The following is a 26,468-nucleotide window of genomic DNA, read 5'->3' as shown; positions in this document are numbered from 1 at the left end:
ACAAAGCTTTATGTTTTCCTTAACTTCGATGACAAAAGCATTACTAATTTTGTGCTATCAAAGAAAAATACATAGGCTACATGACATAGGCTACATGACTACTTGTATAAAAGCCATAATAGCAATACAACGAAAGAAAAGTTCCAATATCACCCTCAATGGGTGGGGTTGAGTCTAAAACTAACGAGGATTAAGATTTTAGTGATGCAGAAGCTTATAAAATAACTTTTTTCTTCAAATTAGCAAAGTAGACACATCCCCAAACAATTAAACATCTCCTCAACTGCTTTTGTACTAAATGACTTCAGCTTACATCTAAAAGACAAAATACGAAAAAAAAAACTTTGATGTGACGAAAAGACGATAATGATGATGTCATACATGCGTTTGTAAATACTTTATTGTAACAATGCTTTTAAAAATATCAACTTTATTTATTATTGTTATTACTTGTTGTGTATTAGTGACCTATACTTGGAATATCACTGTTATATGAAAAACAGAAAAGTTTGAAATACATGAATTGCGCGATTAAAGTGACCAGGACCTCCTACCCCATGGTACTTCGACAGTTCAGGAAATTATCATACCAACCTAATAAAAACATCTTTGAAATAATAATAAAACATTTACTACAACTTCAAAAGGATTGGAGGGCATGTATTGTACCCCCACCGTGTACCATTGACGCTATGATAGGCCTACTGGCTCCAACTGTAATCGAATTTCTGCGGTCAATCACTTTATTCAAAATACAGAGCAGTGACTTAACATTGTACAACATTGGATCAACGTCAATATCAAACACTATGCAAACAAACTTGTGCCAAAAGAGGAGTCTCATAATCGAAATTGAAAATAACTTAATATTTACGATGTGTTTATGAGATAAATAAAGCAGCAGATATAAGATCAGGCTCATTCTCAACTGATATTGATCTATTTCTTCTTGCGGTACCAGCTCACGATAAATTCAGTTCTATGCAACATCAGAGCGGTTTCCAGTTTTGCATCACAGAAACCACTGTTACCCGTTGGTTGTAGAGAGATGCTAACTTGTCTTTGTGACTTGACCAACTTAACAAACTTGAAGTCTAAAAATGTGAACAAGTTTTTAGGAGATAGATTAGAGCAGCCTTCTGTAAAACTTAATAATCGTTGCAGGAAAATGGCAGGAAACATGGAGTTCATAAATCTAATTAGTATACTTCAATCAACCTTCCCATAATTAATTTTCACAACCTAATTCTGTACTCAAGCTACATTATAAGTGGGCATTCCGAAAAATGCAGAGGATTTCCTGGACTGACAGAAAAAGCAACCAAACTGTTTTAAATCAAGTCAAACAAACAAAGAATCTACTAAAACATATCAAAAAAAATCAACTTCAATTTTTAGGACACGTGCTGCGAAAAAGAAAGTTAGAACCTCTCTCTCTCTCTCTCAGGAAAAATTGAAGGGAAGCGTGCCCAAGGCAGACAAAGATTAACCTACTTAAACCAACAAACCGACACAACTAACACCAACATACACCTAATACACAAAGCAAACAACAGAGAATCTTGGAAACTTTTCATGCAAGAGGCAGTCAATGCTTGGAATCAAGTGCGACAATAAAAAGAAGCGAGCAGCGGAAGCGCTGCTCTTCTGGCATATTATAGCGATAACGCGCTGCTTTAATGTATCGTATGCCCACCTCTGATAATACTATTGAGGCCTTGCCATAAAATTGATGTAGCATTAAGTTTAAGGATGTTTATACCAACGAAAAAGTTAGTTTAGAACACCGATTCCAAAGCGATAATAGTTTAAACCAGGGCTTCCCAAACTGGGGGTCGCGACCTCGCAGAGAGTGTGCCGATTTTGCTCAAAGTACTGCACATTAACACTTCTGTGCAAGTTATCAACTGTAACCAAACACGTTGAAAGTAACGCACCCAGTAGGCTACGCGTATTTTCGCAAATTGGTATGGTAAAACGGAATCGGAATTCAAAACCCTTTTATTGCAATGTGAAGTGAAATGGCTTTCAAAAGTTGAAGCTAAAAAGGTAACCGGTAATATAGCCTACTGTTGAAAATTGAAGTCGTGATTTTTCTTACGAAAAAAAATGCAGACTTTGCCCACCATTTTCGCAATGACATCTGGTTCTTGAAATACGCTATTTATCAGATTTTCTTAGAAAAAACAGAACAAACTTAATTTGTCTCTCCATTGAGAAAATATCTATGTTTTTACATTTGTATTACGGTACATTGAAATCTAAAGTTAAAGCGTTCATCAAGAAGTTCAAAATGATTCATTTGAAATGTTTTCATTTACTGAAAAGTTTTTGGTTAACAATAATGTGATATCAAATGTTATTAAACGTTTGTCAAATCTGTTGACAGTTTCAGAAGTATTTTTTTTCCAGAATTGGACAATACCAAATTATATTGAATCCAAAACCTAGTTGCAACGCAAGAAAGAAATTACTGATCTATCTTCTGACTTCAAGTTTAAATTTTGTGGAAATTTATAAATTTTATGCAAAAAACCTTCACACTTTTTGGCTTAACGTTAGAACGGAATATCTGCTATTACCTGATTCAGCAGTAGACCTAACCGCACTCCTGTCGTTTGTTTTGACGTATTTGTCTTGAAAATTTCTAGCAGAGTAAACTGGAGCAAATGCTGGGTACTTGTTGAGAAGATCGTCTCACCAATGACGCAATTACAAAGATCAGTCAAAGTCTCCCTCGACCCAGCAAACATTGATCTAGAATCGTGGGAGCCACATCCGACCGGAAATAAAACCAATGCTCGGACACGAGCTGGAGCCTACGATGCGAGTCAGCGTTTTTAACGTTGATGAACAGACATCATCAAAACCAAGCAACATTGAAACCACCTTGAGCCACGGCTGGAGTTGCTTTAATTGTAGCAAAAAACGGTCGCATCCATCACACTCATATCCATCTGAATAAATGTGTTTGGTTCTTTGTTTCGTTTCCAGTAGGCTACGTGTAAACTGTCAAGTAGCAGTCTTTGAGTACCGTTAGCTTGTTTTAAGTTTTCATTTGAAAACCTTTCCATCAATATCACAAATGTAGGCTATATTTCGCACTGTTTATTATTTTAACCGTGAGGGGGCCGCGAAAATTTTTAGGAGATTAAAAGGGGTCGCGAGCAAAAAAGTTTGGGAAGCCCTGGTTTAAACCATGATTTTTATAATGCTGGTTACTGGTTAGTGCGACATATCCAACGTAGCCTCATAATATTGTGTAGCTTCGACTGGCTTCAAAAAAAACGTACTTGTACATGATGAATATAGCGGCACAGCCTACAAGAAGAAGCCCTGCACACCCTCCAAGAACATAGTAAACAGCTGTAAATACATTCAAGTGTGACTGCTCATTCATTGTCTACAGCTCATCCAGCTTATTTCAATAGAACGTTGTTTTACTTACAACATAAAAAATTACCGGTTGCTTAAATTAACACTTTATTACTTCTAACGATATCATATTAAATCAAATTGAAATAAAAGTAGGTCAACTTAGAATTAAGTACCAAATTATACCAAAAGTTTTTTTGCTGGTTCATTTCCTGAATAATTGCTGTTATATATCGTTTGTTTCTTTCATACATTTCGGACAATGAAAAATAAATTGAATTGAATGAACATTACATCGCTTACTTCTATCAGGCTCAATGACCACCTGGCAATGTTCATTTTCATATCCACACAAAGGCACATTCAAAGGTACCACGCTTCCAGGCCAATCGATGCTCCCAAGCTCATCAAACGTCCCAGAGCTGCCATGATAAGTCAACACAATCTGCAACAGACGAGTGCTATGACATGAAGTCAACAAGAATTTGTCTGAGTCGTTGAATGCATCACTCGGTACCATTGAGAAAGTCGTGGAATCAAGCCCAGCATAGTTCATGCAGTGATTGGAATGTCCTTCTTTCGGTAGCCGGTAGACATGAACGTCGGTAGACATGAGTTCTATAACGGGTCGAGTCATACCAAAAAGCCATAGGCAAATAACTGCCTGTTGAGAAACGGATGATTATGTTTGATACTTAACCGTATCTGTTACTGGCGTAGACCCTATGGTCTCGCCTTCTGCTAATTCAGCAATTTCACATAGAAGCTGTGAAGCTAAAAACCTGAGATTTCTTTACTTACTTTTTTTTCTTGCCCCAAATTTTAATCCCGATTATGTTGGTATCGGATAATTGTGAAGTTCACAATAAACCTTTTGTCACAGCCAGTTATAAAATGCAAGAAATTTGCTGATATTCAATAGCTATGATTGACAGTTTACTATTAGCTTGCGGTTTCATTTTGTGTTAATGCGACGGCGCTAAAATTCCAGGCAGCAAAATCCGTCATTTTACATTGATTCAACAACGATTTTGCTGTCTGGGTAGGGAGTCGGTCTCTGACGCAATATGACTCATTCTTTGCTGGCAGACAATAATTAGGAAGGTAATTTGTTATTTCCGCAAATTGCTTTGTAGTGCAAAAGTGCAGGTAATATTGTTTGCACAGAAACGGAAAAACAAAATTGATAAAATTCTGTGTTCAATGCAAGAGGACTTTCAAAATGAAATGTCAACTGAAAAACTTGATCAAGAAATGGCGAAAATAGGTCTAAAACCGAGTCTTTATCACCTTTTCTACCTAAAATACACAATCACGAATATATTTTGCGAAATAAATTGATTGAATTGGTAGATAAGGCTTTTGACCAACGGCATACTTTTTCCCGGTGTTATTTGATATAAGCCGACGGAGTAATTAGCAATAAGAGAGACATAGACCTGATGGTCTCGGCCAGTAACTCTTGCCGCCAAAAGGAAGCAGTGACAGATACGGTTAAGACTTCCATGATCTCAGTCTCTAATTCAGATCTGCCTCGAGAGATGGTCTTAACCCTGTCTACCGTGGGGTCCAATGGACCCCAAAACAAATTTTGCTCTGCGATTTCTCAGAACATATAGCAGATGCAATATTGATATATCTTGACTTTTCACAGCTTTACTTGATCTTTAGGACAATATAATAATTATTGATCTCAAACAAAATTTGGTAGCATAGAAAAAAATAATAGCATCTTTTACCGTGGGGTAAAAGATGTATGGTAATGGTCCCCAAGCCTGCATCACTCGAAGTAATCTTGTATTACAACAGCACTAAAACAGGAGTCGACACTATTGACACAATGGTTAGGAAGTACACTCCCAAATAAATGACGAGAAGATGGCCGATAGCTCTACTTTACAATATGATCGATGTCACTGCTGTCAATGCTTTTGTGATATGGCACCATTTGCAATGCGAAAATAGCAGCACAACATTCAGCATGAAAGAGAAGAAAATTTTAGACCCAAGTAGGAAAAGAGCTTGCTGGATTACTAGCTTCGACTTCAATATTAACAAAATATCTAAATCTGCAACAAAATAAAAAAACAGCTGTTGAAGATCAGGCGCCAAAATCAAAGAAGGCTAGATGCTATCTTTGCGAAAGACACAAACACCAAAAATGCAGACAATTCTGTACAAGTTGAAAACTCAACGTTTGCCAAGAACATTCGCAAATCATTTGCAATGAATGCGATAATATACTGTATAAACTCACAATATTTCTTGTGAACTAATATGTAGGCCTAATATGCGTTTTTTAGCTAAATCTCGCAATAGTTTGACCATTGCTCAAGAATAGATCAATTTCGTATTAGTTTGGTTTGTGCATGGGCTACTGTATGTCTTTTTTGTTAAATTTCGAGTATGTTTGGTTTTTCTGCAGTGTTTATAAGTTATGATTTTTGTAGTCTGTTACATCCTTTCCCATTGAGTTTTAATTTCATCATCGGAGCTGATTTTTTTTTGTCCAAAACAAGTACTTTGCAATTTGGGGTGCAATGGACCCCAACGGTAAAACTTGCATATTTTTTTTCGGTAGACAGAGGGTTAAATTGGTCAATCGAGACATTGTCAGTGCACGTTTCACAAGAAGCGATGTGCTCTTTAATTGCACTTTTGGTTGTTAAGTTTGGCTGTGCTCCCCGGCCCTTGTGAACAAATGTCTGGTTAACATACCAATGCATGTCTGGTTTGCGTCACGCAAACAACTAAATTTTTACACAACATTCGAAGAAAGAGCAAAGGGGGTAGGCAACTTCAGTTGAAAAGATTGGTGCACATTTCATTTGTTTGAAAACACTCTACTGCGATGACACAATAGACATAAGATATGAAGGAATTTATTCTATGGCACTGAAATTGAGAAATAAAATCACTTACCTCAAATTTCTTTGTTTCGTTATTCATATCCAAGACGGAGTAGTCCATTTCTTGATCTCCTCTCTTTGATATCGTTATATTTCTTCCGAGACTTTCATACTCAATTCCCCACAAACGGCTGATAAATTCTTCTCCGTTGTCAAACCGGTTCGATCCGTTGCAAATTGTTCTGCAACAAAACGCATTTGTTGACAATTGAAATATAAAAATTAAAATGTAGATCTACTGGACTGCTCCTAAGAATGCACTCTAAGTTATCGAGAATCACCGGTCAAGGCACTCAAAACTAGTCAATTGTTTGATAATAACGTCGACTTTTAAATTCTGCTTATCGATTCAATATGATTTCAAACAGCCTAGTTATTCTAAATCATCATCTTTTACCAGTTGCAGCTACTCAAGTCTTGTTAAATTACTTTACCCTTCACTGCGGTTTTCAAAACAGAAATCAACATTTAATGTCAGTATTTAATTTTAATTTCCCTATTTATCTCACTTGCAGTATGTCATAATTATCGAATGGGCTTCTTGATTTTTAAACTCAACTCATTCAAACCCGTGTATCGGTATCTCAGAAATTAAGTTACTAAAAAACACCTCATCAAATTATTTTAAATGGAAGATCTCTTCCTTAGATTTCCAAACATAGACAAAAATTGACTGACACCGAGTCCTTCCAGACGCTACCGTAGGTTGCGTTCTATTCATTCATTATCTCCTTTACGAAATTAAATAAAGACATCTACAATATCTTTCACAAGAATTAAAATTTATACTAAGTTTTCAAAGAAAATGAAGGTGTGTACCAGCAAGCATCTATAGGATTGACCCATGATACAAGAGAGGATCCACAGAGGATACAAACTGATATGCCATAAATCAACAAGTGAATAAAAAACTATCATTATAATAAAAAACTCTCAAGTACATGTAGCTCCACACAAAGTGAAAATTACATGGCTTTTAGCTTTTTTATTTCATGTTTAAATAGACATTGTAAACTGACACTGTTCATTTCAACTTATCATCCTTTAAAGAAATACAAAAGGGTAAAAAGTCATGCAATTTTCACTTAGTAAGTAGCTACATGTACTTGAGAGGTTATTGACATTTTTTTATTCATTTTTAGATACAACTATTTAACAGATCCACTCAATCAAAGAATGAGCAAGTGTTTATCGAATTTTTTTCACCCTAAGCATTTTGTCAAGTAAATTATTTTTTAAATCTTTAGTAGAGAGTTTGCTTTGTTGAACCATAGAGAAATAAAACATTGTAACTTTAGCGGGTTTAGCATACTTTATTTCACACAAAATATAACATAATTAAATAAAATAACGTCGAAAACGTTTGAGTTTATTTTATTTTAATTATGTTATTTTTTGTGTGAAATGAAGTATGCTAAACCCGCTAAAGTTACAATGTTTTAAATTATTTTTCATTTCAAACTGCTTTGTTTGATGTCGTATAATTCAAAAGTTTACCTCAATAACCCGAAAATGAATAGTCGCATGGAATCGTAGTAATAACTAATAAATGGATTGACATATTCATTGTATTCCATTACAGTTCCATTGCTTGTGCTGTTAAGCTCCTGCTTCACCGAATCAGAAAATTGTTTGTATTCTGCGTTGGTTGGTGTGTGTAGGGTAACAACAGTCAAGGCACGGAGGTACTCGTCAGTATGTGGATCTGTATGAGGGTAACAAATAATAAAACGGAATTTAGTGCAAACAGACTTTGCATCACACGAAACATGACGGGTATCCTGTCATTGTACTTGATGGCACTGCTAATGGCAGTGGCGCTGTTGTGGTAATGAGTGAGCACTACGGCGTCAAAACAGATTACAGAAGAAAACAAGTCATCAAAACAGAATCTGTTTATAGGTGACAAATGATAAAATGAACAAAGGTTTTATGTAAACAAACTTTATAGTATAGCGAGAAGTATTTCCAATTGGGGTTTACCCGAACCTGAAACCCGTTTTTTTTGCCTATTTTTCATTATTCGAAACCAGTGTTGTAAAAATAAGACCCGGGTTTTCCAGATTAAATATAAAAAAAATTTTGATCTAGAAAAGTTTCAAATCATTCAATTAAACATTTAAGCAATTATTTCAAATCATGTACAGTTTCTGCCATGTTGGCACAAAAAGTTCCAAGCCAACCTTCTAAGAAGAAGCGGAAGATGCTCTACGTTGAACAATAACTACGCTTGAAGGACATTTGCGTAGAGTACATTGCGGGATGCAAGACAATGGCCATAATTGAGGTAGGTCTGGTGTCGGTCACAGTATTCTCCTTGGAGATGCCTAGGAGAACGTTCAAGTATTACGTAACGCCTTCGAGGGAGAGGGGGGGTTTATGCAAAGCGTTACGTTAGCGTCACATCGGGGGGGAGGGGGTTCAAGCAAAACGTTATGTAACGCTTTCGAATACGTAATGGTAGTTTTTTGTGCTGAATTCGTAGTGAAAAAGCGTTACATTGGGGAGGGGGGGATTGAAAAAAGCGTTGCGTTGGCGTTACATGGGGGAGGGGGGGTCAAAAATTCGGAAAAAAAGCGTTACGTAATATTTGAACGTTCCCTAGTATAAATTATGTGAAAAGTATCTCTTTGAACTCCAAATTCAGCAAGGAAAGGTCATTGTGTCATTTTTTTCAGTAGCCTACCATTTTCTCCGGTGACATTTTTTCAGTGCACCGTTTGTCATAGCCAATGCATTTTATTAGTCAAACAAAGCTTAAAGGTTGTAAACATTTGCTTGAAAAACTCACGGTTTGCATCTCACTTTGAGAAAAGCCAGTCTCAAAAATGCGGTTTGTTTTTCTCATCATCCTAAACTGGATTCATAATGTATAGTGAATAACGTTTACTAAGCTGCATACATTTCAGCCTTCATACTGTACCTGTGAAGTTAGAATCATCTGTGTTTGAAGTATCGAACTCTAACGTATCGTCATCGTCAGTCCAAAAGTAACTGGTATTGGTGTTGTACAAATCCATGTAAATGAAAACGTATTCTCCATTCGTCATGTTCAGTTTGTCTGCCGCAAGCATAATTTTGCGCATTGCCCGACGTCCAATACACCAAATCGACACTAAAATTTCGATAGTAGTTTGAAATTAATTTTAAACTGAATTTTAAGCCATAAGACAACCCAGTCATCAACTTTTTTTTGCATTGCTTTAACCACGACGACCTATAGGCTATGTGACACAATTACACATGCCATGCCAACGTACCGCTTCAAGTTTGACCGCAGGCCGATCAGCTAGTAGCCAAAATCGCCAGTATAAGTTAATAGTTTGAGTAGTAATTAATAAATATCGTCCTTGTGTATACTTTGTAATTTTGAGCTACGTTTGTGCAATTGTTACCATACAGATAATGGACTAGATTTTGCCACTTCTTCTGAAAATCATCTGACAACACTGGTGTTAGGAAATTATTTGTCATTTTTTAACGTAATAGGCTATTAAAAGTTTTGCAGTGATGTGAGATTCAGTGACCACACTATAACAATTTGGATTCTCAAAAGTATCATTTCAAAAGGATAAAAAGTAAATTTAGCTGAGAGTTCTAAATCAAAAGTAGCCTACATCGGCTCCAGTTCACACATGCCTATATAGTTCATGCAAGGCACGTGTAGCCTATACAGCTTAATCGCTACCACATTGTTTCAAGGTACAGCATTAAAACGATGTAAAATACAAATTTTAATGGCTGAAAGGTTATAAATAATGGAGGTCTACTTGTTTTATTATTCATGATTAGAGGTAAGCAGAAGCCCACTAATTTAGCAGCACCACTAGGCTATTTTGTTTGTAACAATAGCTGGAGCGGCGCTACATTTTTGTGAGAGTAGAGGCTGCAGTAGAAACACTATTTTTCCCGCGGTAGCGGATAGGTGCTGCATTTGCTTTAGTTGTACTTCCGCTATCCGTTATTTTTCAATTTAAAGTGGAAAAAATGAATCATTTTCATAAATCTTTGACAAGTTCAATACTTTTTGATGGTATAGCCTAGAAGATGCATAAAAATAAACTTTTACCTTCAACGTTTTTTTCCAACGATTTTGAAATGGATGGCTAGTGTAAGCGAATGCTGTAGTGTAGGCTACTGAAACATGATACCATTCGTTTTCAAAATCATTTTGACCACAAGATGGTTGAATAGACCTTTCTAGTGTCAGCTCAAGACAGAGGTAACGCGTAGAAGCAGGGAGCGCGTGCTACTTTTGATCTGGATAACGGGAGCGGTAACTTTTCATCGACTGATAGCGAGTCGCGTAAGCGCCGCTTTTTTGCATATAGTAGCTGTAACGATTGCGCACTACTTTTAAAGTAGCGGATGCCCCTCTCTTCATAATTAACTGTGAGCTGTCAAAGTTATATGTATAATGGTGTTCCATGTAGCCTAGTTGCTGAAGTCCGTCGTTCAGTTTAGCAAGCCATAGCCCTAAGAAGGTCGTACGTATTTTACTCTAAAACAGCGTACTGAGAAAGCAAGGACTCTAGTCGAAGAGGCGCCACCCCGTTAGGTTTAAGTGTCTTGCCAAACACAGTGCATGCTCTTGAGAGGCGTCGAACTAAGGCTCTCACCACTCTGCTATACAGCCACCTGTAAAGTAGGTTCACTGATATTTCCATAACACACATTATTATTGCATTGAATTGTGTGGACATTTAACATAAGTTACAATAGAGGGCTAGCATTTTTATGTTTTGTAGAAAGTGAGTATTGCTTAAATAAGGTATTGTCTTGTGAAAATGACTCAACCAAATTTACCTTTTATTGACATGAAACAGAAAGGGTAATCTAAATCAGGGGTCCGCAAATAGTGGGTCGCGACTCGAATTTGGGTCGCAAAATGGTTTAAACTTACTATAAATATAAGTTGCATGGCATAAATAAATACAATCATATACTCTTTCATGTGCTGAGCTTCGTACAAGTTTGTACAAGAAAATCTATACTTTCGCTTGTAGTACAGTAGTCCCCGCTTTATTAAACCTACGGTAATAAAGCCTAGAAGACACCTTGAGCCAGGACATGAAAACTCTCTCAGCTTATCTCCAGAACTGGCAACTGAAAGTCAGCGAAACCAAAACTGAGGCAGCAGCTTTCCACAAGATGTGAACTAGCTTGTTCCATGATTGCCTCTGACAAAATAACTGTGACGCCGATTGGGAGCACTTTACCAGTGTTGCTCTACATTCTACTGTACATCACAGGATATGCGGGAAAAACGTTTCAGCAATATTCGCATGTTCACGATGTAAGCAATCGGTTGGTGGCAAAACAGGCCTTTGGACATTGAGGTTGATAACGCAGTCGATCACCATCAACTGCTAGACCGCGAACTGATCTCAAGTCAATCGCGTGATATAAAAATCAAATGTTTTTTCCTACAGTGGCTTCCAATTAATTGTCTGGCGTATTGAATAGGCCTACATCGGCGGGCTCAATGCATTGACTGTAAAGCTAGCTACCAGGTAAGGATAAAAGTGCAGTCAACATGGTGAGTTTCTTGAACATGTTTCAAAGTAAGCTGCAGCTGATGTCAAGCAGGCTGCAGCATTGCAAACTACACAACTTCCCTCACACGCAAGCAAAAGTACAACGTCAAGACAAAGGTGTGACACAGCTTGACAGTGCACGCTGTGATGAGCAAGTGCAGAGCATGTTATTGGAGTTAGAAAAGTGTTTACTGACTTTTAGGCTGTGTGTTATCCATTCACATTGGTGCAAGTAGGTTATTGATGTTGGTGACATTGCTGCCAAAATCACACTACTTTTCGATTTGAACATTCGTCCTAGACTCCTAGAGCATGAGATTCTGAATTTGAAAAATTACAATGGCAGATCAACATTCTTTCAACGTGGAGCGCATGTGGTGTTATCAAAACTAGTGTTGGAGAAGTATCCAAATTGCAGATGCGCCTTCAACCTGAGAGCTCTTTCGAATCGAATTATTTGTGCGAGTCTACTTTTCGAAGATGAATATCATCCAGTCCAAGTACAGATCAACAATGATTGATGGCAACCTTGCAGCCTGCCTACGCCTTTCAATTAGCTTCTACACTCCTGATACGAGAACGTTGCCTTTTCGTCTTAGATTTTGCACTAACGCAGGAAACGATATCCCTTTTTCAAAACTCAAAGATTTATTTTATTTATTTTTTCTCTTTCTATCCTGCCACAGGAGATACCTGCAAGTCCTGCATAACCGAGTGGTGAGTGCCATGGTTCGACGTTCGAAACAGCGCCGGTTCAACATCACTTAAAACATGTGCAATTGTGCATGTGTGTTTGGCAGGACACTTAAAGGCATGCCAGAAAGCGAACGCCAAGATTGGCTTCCCTGCTTTCCCATCCACTTAATCTAAATCTTTAACTGCCAGGCGTAAGCCTGGATACGAAAAAAAAAGAACATTTGCCAGAAAAATTAAGTTTCGTTCAAATGCGCATGTACGACACTGCTGTGGTGTCGACTTCACTGGTTAGTTTTTGGTGAAGCTAAACAACTGGCATGTTGGTATTCGTTTAATTGCATATACCTAAAGAGTTTTCTTGTAGGCTACATATAATCTACTGTATATTACTGGTTTTAGTTTTGCTAAAGAGAAGCAGGTAATCTAATCTTCCCGAATCTTCAATAGATGTAGGTTAGCATATTAAATTATGGTTATCGCTCATGTTGATGATTGTTAACGAGCTGTACGAATTTGCGATGTTGACGCTAATCTGATAAATCTCAGGGGGGTGATTAGGCTACTTACAAAGTACATCTTAGGTCAAAAAAGTTGGCCACCCCTGTTCTAAACCAACCAATCAAACAAAAAATGATAAAAAGGCTTATAGCTTTACCTCGAGCTGACTTCTGTACTTCTTTCAAAACTTCCTCGGCAGAGTTTTCCATGGTGGCGTCTGCACCATGAAAGATAATCTTATAATCTCCTCTAGTGCTTTTCCAACCCGCGGCAATGAAAGCGTTAGTTATTCCTTTCAGTAACGTACCACAGTCGGTATTTAGGTTAAAGTTCAATGACGCTCCGTGTCCGTTAAAGCTACAAAAAGTATGAAAAGTTATTGAAATATATTAGAACTACTCAATAATCTAGTCTGTTGCTGGAAACATGGGGGGACTATTTAATTTTGGTTGAGTAATCATGAAAATGACTTGAACTGAGCCTCCATTAATTTCAATTCTTAAACGTTGCGTTGATGAATATGGCCAAATATAAACAATAGGTTTTAAAACAGAGCTCAGTTGGGCTAAAAATACACAATTACGAAAACTAGGTAAAGGTTGTTTTGCATACGATTACGGATCTTAGCTTCTTTGAATAGAAACTTTTACATTTATCTATCCTTGCAATGGAAACGCAAGAATGGTTACTACATTTGATGTAATTCGCTCTGCTTGGCTTTATGCTAGGCATTGAGCAATTTTTTGTAGCAGCCTATTCATAGTATTTATTGTTCACAAAGTTTCGCAATTTATCTAAAAGCAAATCATGAATTAAAATAGCGCTAAGTGGTTTATTTAGCCACAAAGTAATCTGTATTTATTTCATGACAAATACAAAACAATTTCAAAACATTAATGGTGGTCGCGAGTCATCGTATCATCAATTAGGGGTGCAATGCTACTGAGGGTAGACTGTGCACTGAAGTATCTGTACAGTGTACAACGCTCTCAAAACTTGTGATACTTCACTGCCGAGTACAAACGTACTCGCAGTAAACTTCGATGACGTTTCATTACGTAAGAAATTAGCTATGAACTAATTAAAGATTTGAGTAAAAAAGCAACTTCAACCTCAAAACAGATCCACGTAAAAGATGGAGGTTGAAACTTTAAAACCTAAAACAAGCAAATATCAAACGATGCTGTACAGTTTAGCTTGGTGTGACCAAGTTGATTCGTTTACTTGACACATTATAATTTTAGGCTACATAGGAAGATGATTTCATCATTAAACTGCGCAATTTTGAAATCAACGCGAAGTTTAAAATGGAGGCATAGTGTTTAAACTTGAACTTTCAATTATAGCCTTAGCCTGAAAACGATGAGACCTTACTAAGTGTAAAGTATGACCGAGGTATTCCAATTGTATCTTTTGAACAAAGAACGGATGAAACTCCCGAAGTCTGCTGCGGTGATTCCAGGTCTGACCATTGTGGAACAACATAGCAATCCTTTCTTTTTATCATAAGTGGCTGTCCTGCAGGAAGTACAAAAGCATGAGCTTGGCTGTATAAAAAATACCGTTGTGTGGTGGCATAGAGTAATCGTTGAATTAACGAGCAAATACTTTTTCTACACGTTTAATGACAGATATGTTGCATAATCATAGATGGCTATAATAAACGAAAACTTAGAGAAAATAGCAATTTAAAAAAGTAGATCTATTTCTTCTACTCTTTTAACTATATGCTGCTTATTTGAGATAATTACCCAGACAGAAAATGTGTCATTTTTACATTGATTTTTTACTCAATTTTATTATTTATTAACATTTTGAAAATAGTTGTTTCCGAAAGATTATGTGGCCAATGTGTGAGTTTGGAAGATGGTGATAAATAACGTGTTTACTTCACAACCCATGCACCTGCAACAACCAATGTCGTGTCAATTGTTGCTTACAGCTGAATAAATTATACCCATTGCGCTGAATGACTACCACAGGTTACAGAATTTTGAATAAAATGATTATCCGGCCCACGAGGATATTTTCTTATAGTAACCTGGTCCTTTCTCAAAACGCTTGGTGACCTCTGGACTAGATTAAAAATGACCAGGGAGAGTTCTCAGTTAACAAAATAGTTTTGAAAGTTAAACCCAGCAATAAAAACAGTTTTTACTTTGATTTAACGCCTGCATATGTTGAACCATAGCAAAGAAGATTTAATTTGCTGTCTGGGAATAGATATAATTAATTGTTTAAGTAAATTTATCAAAATTATAAAACGTTTACAAAATATATAATGCAAAACTACTATTAGTTGCAAATACGTAAATTAAAAAAACAAAAACAAGAAAAAATTTGATAGCAGATAAAGCTTGTTGATGCATTTAACGCCATTATATCATGGTTACCATTAAGTTGTCAAGGATTGGAGGCAATGAAGCTGCAGGTTTCTCTGTTGCGAGATGTTTGGATTATTGTATAATAGAGGCAAATGTTTTTGAACTTAAAAATTCGCCATCTTTATGACCTTGTAATTAATTTTATCGTGAAGTAAACTACCTGACACCGGGATATATTAGAGGCCAGCTCCAATGATTTGCTAAAGGAGCCACTCGGCCAGAGGTGAAGTCACATGTCAGGCCAATGATGGCGTCGATATCCAATGTGCTATTTCCAGTGACGTTCCACTGAGCCAACAAGCTTACATCATGAATGTCTGACGCTGCCAGGGGTGCCCAGTCCGGATCACATTTGGTGTCTTGGTAGACAACGTTGATAGCTGATTTCTGTATGTAAGCATAACAAGAAATTATAAAGTTTAATTGTGAATACTAACATGGAGCTGCTCCTATGGGCATGAGTAGAAAACATTTTTCTCTAAATAACTTGCAAACTAACAACTCTATAAACAATTACACAGAAAACAGCCATAAAAGTACAGGTGAAAGGGCATTTAAACCATAATGATAGGGTTTATCTTTTATTTCTGTTTCTGTGCAAGGGGTCGTTTGGTTATGTCTTGCAGCAAAGAGCTGTGATTGTGGCAAAGTCTGGTTAGATTACCAAATTTATATTTCTCGCTTTGTAGTGTAGCTGTGTGGATCGCACATCAGAGAAGACGGCAAAGCGTTGGGAGGTCTGGGTTCGAAGCCCCCAGCTCTTTGGATAATCACAAAAATTGCTTTTCCTTAATGGAAATCTGTTTAAAAAGGCCCTAAAATGTGACAATTAAGTTATTCTTCCAGAACCACGAGGTCCACCTTCAGCACCCAGAAGGTCCGGATTCGGACCGCGGTCCGCCAGTTGAGTAGCCCTGATCTAGACGTAACTTTGTGACCTTTCTTCCAGCATTTTCAAAATTTCTGAAATCCTTGACTGATGAAATTCTTATCGGTCAAGGATTTCAGAATTTTCTTCAGAAACCTTCTGTCCCGAACCAAGGTATCTTGGAGTGACACTAGACAGATCGCTCACATACCATCAACATTTGGTGTCACTGCGCAAGAAACTGACATCCTACGCTACGCTACTGGCAGGCTCCAGCTGGGGAGCGAGAGCTGACACTTTGCGTATAGCAGCCTTAGCCCTTGTCTACTCTTCAGCAAAGTACTGTGCACTTGTTTGGTGCCGCAGTGCTTACTGCCACAACATCGACACTGCCATAAACAACGCCCTACGCACAGTGTCCGGATGCCTGCGTCCCACACCATTGGACAATTTTCCCGTTCTCGCTGGCATCCAACCTGTTGAGCTTTGTCGCGAAGAAGCCACTCTGTCTCTCGGCCGACGGGCACTGGGGTCTAACAATCTTCTCCATCACAAGATCTCTGCTCCTCCAAACAAGCACTCCCATCGACTGAAATCAAGACACCCATTCGTGCCAACCGCTCAACTTCTGATGAACGAAGCTGATGAACAAAACATCTCAGCGGCTGCTTGGGTGGACCATAAATGGAATTCTGAATAGAAGTCAAACACCACCATACTCCATTCGTTCATATCCGACGCCGACACATGCCCCATCGGCCTGACACTACAAAGACAGGCATGGGTGCGCCTCAACCTTCTTCGTAAGGGCTTTTCCGGTCAACCATGCACCAATGCGGAATGGCCTCTTCCTCCTCCTATGAATGTGGTGCCGAGGAACAGACCGCAGACCACATTATCAATGACTGTACCATCTTCAAGCCACCTAACAGAGTGGAAGGTCTACGCGTCATGAATGATGAAATCAAAGACTGGCTGCTATCTAGTAGCCTTCCAGTGTAGTCCGGGAACATCGTGAGTCTGGGGTGGTAAAAGGATAGACCCCTCTGCTCAGGACGACGAAGTCCCACGATTAATAGGTCCCTCCGCTTATTAAGCCCAATTTTGTCCATTCCGGAATTACTGAAGGTATAGAAGTGGTAGAAAATTGTCCCCGGCTTAAACTGCCTCTGACAGGTAAATAAATTGGCTAAATTTAACTAAGACACCAAAAAGATGACACTAACAAACTTGCCTGACTAGCAAATCGAAAAAATACGAACAGGCTACTAAGTTACACGCTTGCAGACTTTCGTTCACTATCGGCGAATCTGGCACTCATTCAATTGCGAAAATAAAAACGACAACACCGCTGCGACGTTGTTACGGACAATTTTCAAATCAAACGTCACATAGAACCGTTGTCTACTGAACCTGACGTCTTACGTCATGGACTGTTGCTAGAAATAAGCAAAGATTGCATCACCTTTGTCACACCTGTTGAAACATTACATCATCGTTAAATCTTGAATTACGAGATATGGTGTAAGCCAGATTTAACAGGTGCTTGAATAGCTTCATAATGCTTATCATTATTACGTCACAGTAGCTGCTTACGTGCGTTTGAAATATTGCAATCTATTCTCTCATTCTTAAAGTTGTTGCTTGAAGAGTTAGTCGCATATTTAACTATTTTGCTTAGTGCTTACCAGCTGGACGAAATTTCCGTCTTTTTCTCAGTAATTTGTATTGTAGTGACAATTTTTAGTGGCGTACGGTGTTGCGTCCCAATTTCGACAGCCTTGAGGCTATTTTTACAGAAATACAATTCTTGAATAGACGTTTTCAGAAGAGTGTTTCTTTCGGTCATTGCATACAGACGAACGGATCCGGGAATTTTATGTTACAATTTTCCCACGAAGAGATTATGGTTTACCGTTGTGACCATAAATAATTAAGACGTTTTGTTGTTGGTTGGTAGGCTACAGAAGCACAAGAAACAATAAAGACGATCTTGTTGGTTGCTAGGCTACAGAAGAACTTAAAGCACAAAGAAAAAATAAAGACGTGTTGTTGTCAGTTGGGACAGAAGCACAAAAGAAAATTAAAGACGTTTCTTCTCAGTTGGTACTGAAGAACTTCAAGCTGAAAATTAAAGACGTTTCTTTGTTGGTTACCAAGAAAAACAACATTAACGTCCATTGGCAAGAAAAAAGATTAAAGACAATCGATCTGTGCTTGAAGATTCAAGTGGACGAATCCAAGCAAGTTTTGTGGAACTTTCAATAGCCTAGATTGGAAGTCTCCGGAAGTGGTAGGACTTCATATACCCTTACAACTACGATATTGTTCATTTGTTTTTTTACGGTCTTTGCAGTTAAGTTTTTTATAACTACTGTAATATTTTGTGTGTTTGTGTAACTTAATTTTTTAATGTGAAGAGAGGGGCGTTCTTCCCGGCTATCAGCACAAGGCTGAGCACTCGCTAGTACAGCGAGCAGCTGCGATTCGCTAACCATAACGGTGTAGCTTCCACGCAAGCCATTCAGACTTTCCAATCAACGATATGTGGCGACAAGGACTCGACCGCCGTCGACTCGACTGAGTTTAAGCCTGATGACGTTCTTTGCGGTCAGGCAGGCCATTCTGGGGAGGGACCCAGTAATGATGAAGCTAAGTTAGTTAGAGAGGCCCGGTATCTTGGAAGGGATACTTTGACTCAAATTGGAAAGCTTTCTGTAGCCCTAGGTTCTTTAGGTGATAAGCGGGAATTGTTAATTTTTAGATCTAAGTTTTCTACTTTGAAAAAGGATTTACGCATTTCCATGCACTTTTGAGTGAAATTTTTAACTCTGCAATTTTGGTAGAACTTCGTGATAGGGTAGATCCCGAATTTAACTTGTTAAAAAATAACTTTGAACAAAAAGAAAGTGAGTTCTCAGATATGTTGGATGCTGACATACATCCTGAGGATAGCGCCTCAAATGTAAACACTAGGATGTCTAGGAGTTCGTCTCGGATAGTGGCACAAAATAACCTACAGCTAAGACGAGAGGAGCTCCAGATACAAAGCGAGGCCGAAGCGAGAGCTGCTGAGGCCGCCGTCAGAGCTGAGACCATACGAGCTGAAGCTGCCGTGAGAGCTGAGGCCAAAGCGAGAACTGCTGAGGCCGCCGCAAGAGCTGAAGCCATACGAGCTGAGGCTGCCGCGAGAGCTGAGGCCGAAGCAAGAGCTGCTGAGTTCGCACTCAAAGACGCCCATTTGAGGGCTGAAAAACGTAACGAGGTAGCTTTAGCTGAATATCGATCAGAGGTGGGTTCCTGGCGTAGCTGTAAAAAGGGATCTTCTAGGCATTCCAGAAGTGAACATCAATCGCGGTTAAATTAACATAACCTTTTCCAGACGCCTGTTCAACCTGTAAGTGGACCAGTACAATCCACATGTTTTCAAGCTGTTTCAGCAGGTCTCCGGGCCGCAGCTAAGGATCTTCCGAAGGATCTAAAGCCAAGGCCAGCGAATTTTAGCCGAACTCCTCCCCTAAAGCGTACAGGTCACGGGCCGCTATTAGAAGTAATGTTTTGCCCCCTTCACAGTTTTCTGCGCCGCTAGTTTTTGATCGCCCAGCTACACGTAATTTGAGTGATTTCGAGAGGCGTGTCGCGTCTACTGATTTTAACGTGTGTGAGGATCGTGACGGTGCTGTGCACGTGACTAAGCCCCCTCAGCCCCTTAAGGGATATAGCTTGTCTTCTCCTGCTAAATCGAGTTCTCAGCAGCAGGATTGCTTTTTTGAATACCAAAATAGTAGGACGTTTTTCGATAAGGCGGCCTTGATTGGTTACGATGGTAATAATATGCCATTTGTCTTCTTTAAAAATGGTGTTACGGCCTTGATGGCAGCTTCGCCCTTTAAAGGAACTCGTTTGACTTTGTTACAAGCAGCTTGTGTTAGGACAGCTGCTCAAACGATTGCTAATTTGGTTTCTGACACTCCTGGATTGTCAGAGGAAGACAGGATAGAAATGTCGTTAGATCGCTTGTCCCAACGTTTTGGAGTTCGTGGAGGTCTTTTTGCCGAACCGGAAATTAGGAAGTATGGTAGCAAATTGACTTCGATCTCTTCTAGTGATTTAAAAGAGTTTAAAGATGAATTGTCGCAGTGTCTGCTTTACGCGCAAGCTTATGGTCAGCGTGATAAATTGGAAGGACGTTTTGTTTTGGATTTAGTTAAGCCACTCCCGTTTGACGCTAAGCAGCGTTATCTTGACTTTTTAGGTGACCAGTATGGTAGCACTAATGAGTCTACTTGTCAGAGTTTGTTCGATTTTGTAGTATGGGAGGAAACGCGTAAGTCGACTGATTTTAGCATTATGCTAATGGGCGTTTCTGGTGAGTCGCAGCATTTAAAAAAGTTTGGCAAAGGAAAATTGCTTTCATGTCCGGTTAGGCAGACGTCGGTAAAACCCCATGATAATGTGATGTCGGGGAGTTCGCAGTACTCAACTGCTTTTGGTGGTGTGGCCAGACGCGCGGTGGTGTGGCCAGACGTAGAGACCTAACGGCATGCATTTATTGTTCGTCACGGGGTCAAGTCGAATATCATTTTTTGTCTAACTGTAAAGAATTTTTGCGCTTGACACCTAAAGATCGGAGAGAACTTATTGTAAAAACTGGCAAATGTTTGAATTGTTTGCGCCAGCAAATGGTTAGGGACTGTAATCATGCAAACAACTGTCGTCAATGTGGGCCTAACAACGATAGGAAACACTGTTTTCTTCTGCATGATTTTTATGTGACGTCACGTGATTATCTGGATTCGGTCGGCAAAAATGATCTACTTGTGCCAGAGTTCCTGTGCGTAATGTTAAGATTGGAAATGTTAAAGCAGCCTTTAACCGCATTACTGCTGCTCGTGTTTTGAATCCAATAACTGGCAAATCGAAGTTGGTGTATTGTCAGCATGATCTCCTGGTTCGCAGTTGACATTTGTTTCAAGTGACTTGGTGTGCGAACTTGGCGTTAAACCGTATGATAAAGCGTCGTTTAGAATGAATACTCTGGCTGGTCAGAAAGCTACTTGTGCTGACCTTGTTAAACTCAACATCAACATCCAGAGACGGATGAACTGTTTTGTGATATAACTTCGGTTGTTCACCCAGCTTGGTCTGACAATGTTAAAACTTTACCGTATAAGCAGGATTTAAGTGGTTTCCGTCATTTTCATGACGTGAATATGTTTTATTTGAATGATTGTAGTACTGTAGATGTACTAATTGGCAACGACAACGCTTATTTGATGTGGGCTAAAGAAGAGCGTGTTGGTAAAAATCGTAGTGAACCACATGCTTCACTCACTCCTCTCGGTTGGTTGGCTTGTGGTGGTAAGTCACCTTTAGATGAAATCGTTGCTAACGTGTGCAGAGTGCAGACGTCTTCAGGGTCTGATGTCATCTCTGGCCTTTAACCCTTAGAAGGTTGGGCTCTCTGGAGGCTTGCTCAGTTTGGGGGGGGGGGGGCTGTCGATTCTTCTTATGCTTTAGGAGTGATATCTCTGTTATTTTTTAAAGCACGGTTTCAAAACTTGGGATTCACTTTGTAAAACTATTCACGCTGAGCATATCCGAAAATTAAAACTATGTGAGTTTTAGAATTGCTCATATACGTTGAAATGTTGAGGTGACTTATGACGTTTGGGTTATTTGGTATTTTTTGGTAGAGTAATGAAAAACATGCATTGCAATGTTGTGATTAAATTTTTTTTACATAATCTCAATTTGAATCATTTGATTAACGAATCATTTGATTAACGAGGCCAAATTAATTACTTTCATCCAGCTGGTGGGAAAATTTTGATCAATAGAATATGAAATATTTCAGAGGATGTGCTGAGAAATGCCTTATATCTCTCAATTTATAACCTTTATTCGCTCAAAATTTCAGCTCAATAGAGGTGAATAAAAGTTAGGAAAAGTCAAGAAGTCTCATAGTCGCAGCCTCAGTGGTTTTGGAGATACAAATGTAGATACAAAAAAGTTGAATTGACAGCCCCCCCCCAACCTTCAAAGGGTTAACGTAAAATTGAGTCTCGTGATATGGAAATAGCAGACCTGAACAAAGACATTCAGGATTTATCCTTGCAAAATGAAACCTGTGAATTGTCTCGCAATGACATTTTGGCTAGAAAGCTTGTTGAACCGAATATTGAGTTGAAAGATGGTCGATTTGAGATACCTGTACCGTTGAAGGAAGATATTGATCTACCTAACAATTTTGTGTGGGCGTCAGATAGAGCTGCTGCTTTAAGAAAGAAGGCTTTGCAAAAGCAGGAAATGTAAAGGGATTTGAGTGGTATTTACCATACTTTGTGACGTCTCAATTAAAACAGCGCATTGTTTACGATGGCAAGTCTGAATTTCGAGGAACTTGTATTAATGATGTAATGTTTTCGTGTCCTGATTTCTCTCTGGCAGATCTCTTGGCTAGATTTCGGTTTAGTAGATTTGGTTTCGTGGCCGATATGACCAAGTAGCCTACCTTTTTCACATTTTGGACACTTCAATATGCAAGCCCAATTTCATTGAATTGCTTACGTACACGAGCAGTGCTGTTCGGATCGTGAACGAACAGCCTTTGGTACCTTTGAGTGACGACTCTAAGAATTTTACTGTCATCACTCCTGCCTCACTGTTGACCCCATATTTAGACCCATACTGTGCTGTTGGGCAATCACATGATCGTGACCAGCTAAGAAGGGATTATCGGTTCAATTAGGCACTTTCTCAGCAGTTTTGGAGTAAATGGATAGATTTTGACTTGCCAGGGCTTCAGGGCCGGAAAAAATGATTAAAAATGGCCGAGAATTTGGAGCCTGGTCAACTTGTAGTGGTGGGTTCTCTCCAAGACATTGGTAAACGTGGGAAGCATCAACTTGGGAGGGTACATGAGGTAGTCCTACAAATTAGGAAAGGGAAGCCTGTGGTTCGTGGAGCTAAAGTTGCCGTTTGCAACGATGATGACAGTACGGGGGAAGTGAAAGTAGACTATGTGTTGAGGGATATTTCGAGCCTCGCCACGGTAAAGAACACTTAAGTGTTAGGGTTTGAGCCTGGTTCTGTCTGCGGTGGTCGACCCTTGTCTGAGCCCAGAACAGTCGGTTATTATCGCAACCATTGTATATAGCGTCATTTTAGCGTGTACCTAGGGTACCAATTTCATGTATCGTCGCGTATTATTCTTATTGTTGTTCATTCTTTGCATGCCCTTTGTATTTGCGTATTAACTTAAACGTGAGTGATTCAAACAATTTGTGTATCGTGTGTTTTTATTTATTGGCTCATGATTGTCCTTAAAATCTTTTTTAGTATGCCATGTTAGACTGTCATAACTAGGGGTCGCTATGTTACGGACAATTTTCAAATCAAACGTCACATAGAACCATTTGTTGTCTACTGAACCTCACGTCTTACGTCATGGACTGTTGCTAGAAATAAGCAAAGATTGCATCACCTTTGTCACACCTGTTGAAACATTACATCATCGTTAAATCTTGAATTACGAGATATGGTGTGAGCCAGATTTAACAGGTGCTTGAATAGCTTCATAATACTTATCATTATTAAGTCACAGAAGCTGCTTACGTGCGTTTGAAATATTGCAATCAATTCTCTCATTCTTAAAATTGTTGCTTGAAGAGTTGGTTGCATATTTAACTATTTTGCTTAGTGCTTACCAGCTGGACGCATTTTCCGTCTTTATCTCAGTAATTTGTATTGTAATGACAAGTTTTAGTGGCGTACGGTGTTGCGTCTCAATTTCGACAGCTTTGAGGCTATTTTTACAAAATAACAATTCTTGAATAGACGTTTTCAGAAGAGTGTTTCTTTCGGTCATTGCATACAGACGAACGGATCCGGAATCTTATGTTACAATTTTCCCACGAAGAGATTATGGTTTACCGTTGTGACCAGACGTCACAGTAAGTGGGAAGGATACATTCTTTCTCTGTGGTGATTTGGTAAGGTATCGTACGACTACTGCAAAACTTGAATGTGTGGGACTCTGTAGGTCTAAAGTATGCGCAAAATAAGAAATACCGAAATGAAAGAGTGAACTTATTATTACTATCAGGTTTTGATCAAATAGGTTGAGTTTATTTTTATCAAACAGCATCTCAATTCAATTGAAATTGCAGTTTCTCAGGGCTACAATTTTGATAATTTTTTATTTGTCTTGATCTGGCTATAGCCATTTGCAGTGTAACAAGAGTATCTCACAAAAGATGTTCAGATGTCAGTTATGAAGATTTTGCTGAACTTGCTTCTTACCTTTTTGACCCAGAGTATTCAGAAGAAGAAATCTTGCTACGTAATACCGTGCAGGTAGCTACCATATCCTATTAAACATTTTGAAAAGCTATGTCACTGTGACATGTTTGAATAACTGATAATTTTGTTTGCAGAGTCACCACCAACCCGATATGGATCTTCCCAGCAATGAGTGGCGTGCTGGAAACTCTAGGTGGTGCGTTTGCCACAAGTGCCAGTCTATGCTCCAGCCCAGGGGTCACCAAATTTTTTTCTCTGAGGACCGGATTGCTGCGAGATTAACAGCTGCGGGCCGGATGCAAATTGCGAAAAGATATACAACTATTTAGAATCTCCATTGACTTAAATTGAGCACAATAAGTAACAAAGTCAGCGGTGGAATAGCAAAGTTGTGATGAAAATCGAAAGGTTACTTGAAAAGTTATCCCCTGCTGTGATACACTACAGGGCATCGTGCTTTTGAATAAACATTACACTGATGAAACATTGGTGTTTTGAACAACAAAGTTTGTGATGTCATAAGAAGAAACAATATGGAACAATCATTAGCAGGTTGCGTATAGCTCAACAGCAACGTCAGTCCTTTACAAAAAGTGTGGTAGCTTTTTTCCTTAACAGTTGTATTGCAGTTGTTATTTCCGCAGCACGTGGCGGGCCGGATGAAATCAGTTCTCGGGCCGGGTCATGCCCGCGGGCCGTAGTTTGGTGACCCCTGCCCCAGCCCAATAAATGTGTATGTTGCCATGAAGTGCCACAGACGAAAGAACTTTTGAAGAAAGACGCATCTAGTTGTGTTGCAAATTCGACCGATTTTGAGGCACACTTAGCCTACATCCTGCAGTTCTGATGATTTTTTTTTATGAGGAGCAGGAAGAACTGGAGAAAAAACAATAAATCGAAAGGAGAAAACGGAGACCTATCAAACGAGTAAGGATGCTACATTAGGCTAAAATACCCTAAACGCTAAAGAATGCACACTAAAAGAAGTGATTTTATTTCCTTGTAGGCAGTTGCCTACAGGCATGTGTTGGAGTGAATACTACAAGGTGATGCTTTCGGAAGCAACAATCGGATTGTGCTGCCGTCATGCATTGTTTGGCAAATCCGAAACAATTTTCCAAGTCCAGATGGCCGTTACACCGGATTTCAATGGCCAACTGTAGGCACATTAGTAGAGAGAAAGAAATTTTATTTATTTATGAATAGTGATGCATGATGATGACTTAAGTATAATGATGATTCGTGCGATTTCTTCATTTTTCACTTCAAGTATATTTTAGGTTTTGTAGGAACGTATCCAGTACAGTTTTATTAAACTGCAAAAAACAATAAATGTTTGAAAAAAGCAACCGCTTGTATCGACGCGTTAGCAACTCAAGCTTTGAATTCTACGCATAAAAATACATACAAAAAAGTCTTCCTTATTTTTTCTAATAAAAATGTCATTAAACGCGTTTAACTCCTAGACTCTTCTATAGGTACGCACTTAAGTTTTGTTGTATCTCATTTCAAAAGAGCATGATAAGATATTTCATGATACCTTTATGTGAATCAGGAAAGCTAATCAACGAAATCCTTTATGCATTTTAGGGTTCACTATCCAGGTAATAATTATACAGAGTCTTACGTCAAACAAAGCTGAGATGTTCCAGTTATGGACCTGAGATGCATCATTCCAAGAATCATTCAAGGCTCTTTCAATTGCTGGCTTTATTCGTGGTTGAGAGAACTTGTAGAAACTTTCAAACGGGACCAGAATCCATACATTGAACTTGTACGTGAAAGGACTGGCTTGAACAGACTGACAGTTTTCAAACAAGTGAGAATTTTTGCTCAAAGTCGACGCAGATGCCGTCCAACAGACACAAACAAACGTTAGACCTAAACCCAATTGCAT

At 38.8% G+C, this 26,468-nt stretch overlaps 1 protein-coding gene across 1 annotated transcript; it reads right to left on the bottom strand.

Moving 5' to 3' along the window:
* Nucleotides 1-948: 948 nt before the first annotated feature.
* On the bottom strand, nucleotides 949-26,468 carry LOC145775474 (atrial natriuretic peptide receptor 3-like). Its single transcript, XM_082586768.1, has 10 exons — nucleotides 26,199-26,468; nucleotides 15,560-15,786; nucleotides 14,390-14,533; nucleotides 13,173-13,372; nucleotides 9,208-9,399; nucleotides 7,782-7,989; nucleotides 6,298-6,466; nucleotides 3,679-3,820; nucleotides 3,294-3,366; nucleotides 949-1,094 (listed from the first exon to the last, which is right to left on the bottom strand). The coding sequence occupies exons 1-10, from the start codon at nucleotides 26,466-26,468 to the stop codon at nucleotides 1,079-1,081; spliced, it is 1,641 nt and encodes a 546-aa protein (XP_082442894.1). The 3' UTR covers nucleotides 949-1,078.

The sequence above is a fragment of the Aplidium turbinatum genome, chromosome 8, assembly GCF_918807975.1.
Source record: "Aplidium turbinatum chromosome 8, kaAplTurb1.1, whole genome shotgun sequence".
Taxonomy (NCBI): Eukaryota; Metazoa; Chordata; class Ascidiacea; order Aplousobranchia; family Polyclinidae; genus Aplidium; species Aplidium turbinatum.
This window is presented reverse-complemented; position numbering and strand designations above follow the sequence as displayed.

Coding starts and splice junctions, on each gene's coding strand:
- LOC145775474 (XM_082586768.1), bottom strand. CDS start 26,468: ATGCAATTGGGTTTAGGTCTAACGTTTGTTTGTGTCTGTTGGACGGCA. Junction 15,787..26,198: donor ACATCTCAGCTTTGTTTGAC/GTAAGACTCTGT, acceptor GCTTACATACAG/AAATCAGCTATCAACGTTGT. Junction 3,367..3,678: donor GGTCATTGAGCCTGATAGAA/GTAAGCGATGTA, acceptor ATGTATTTACAG/CTGTTTACTATGTTCTTGGA.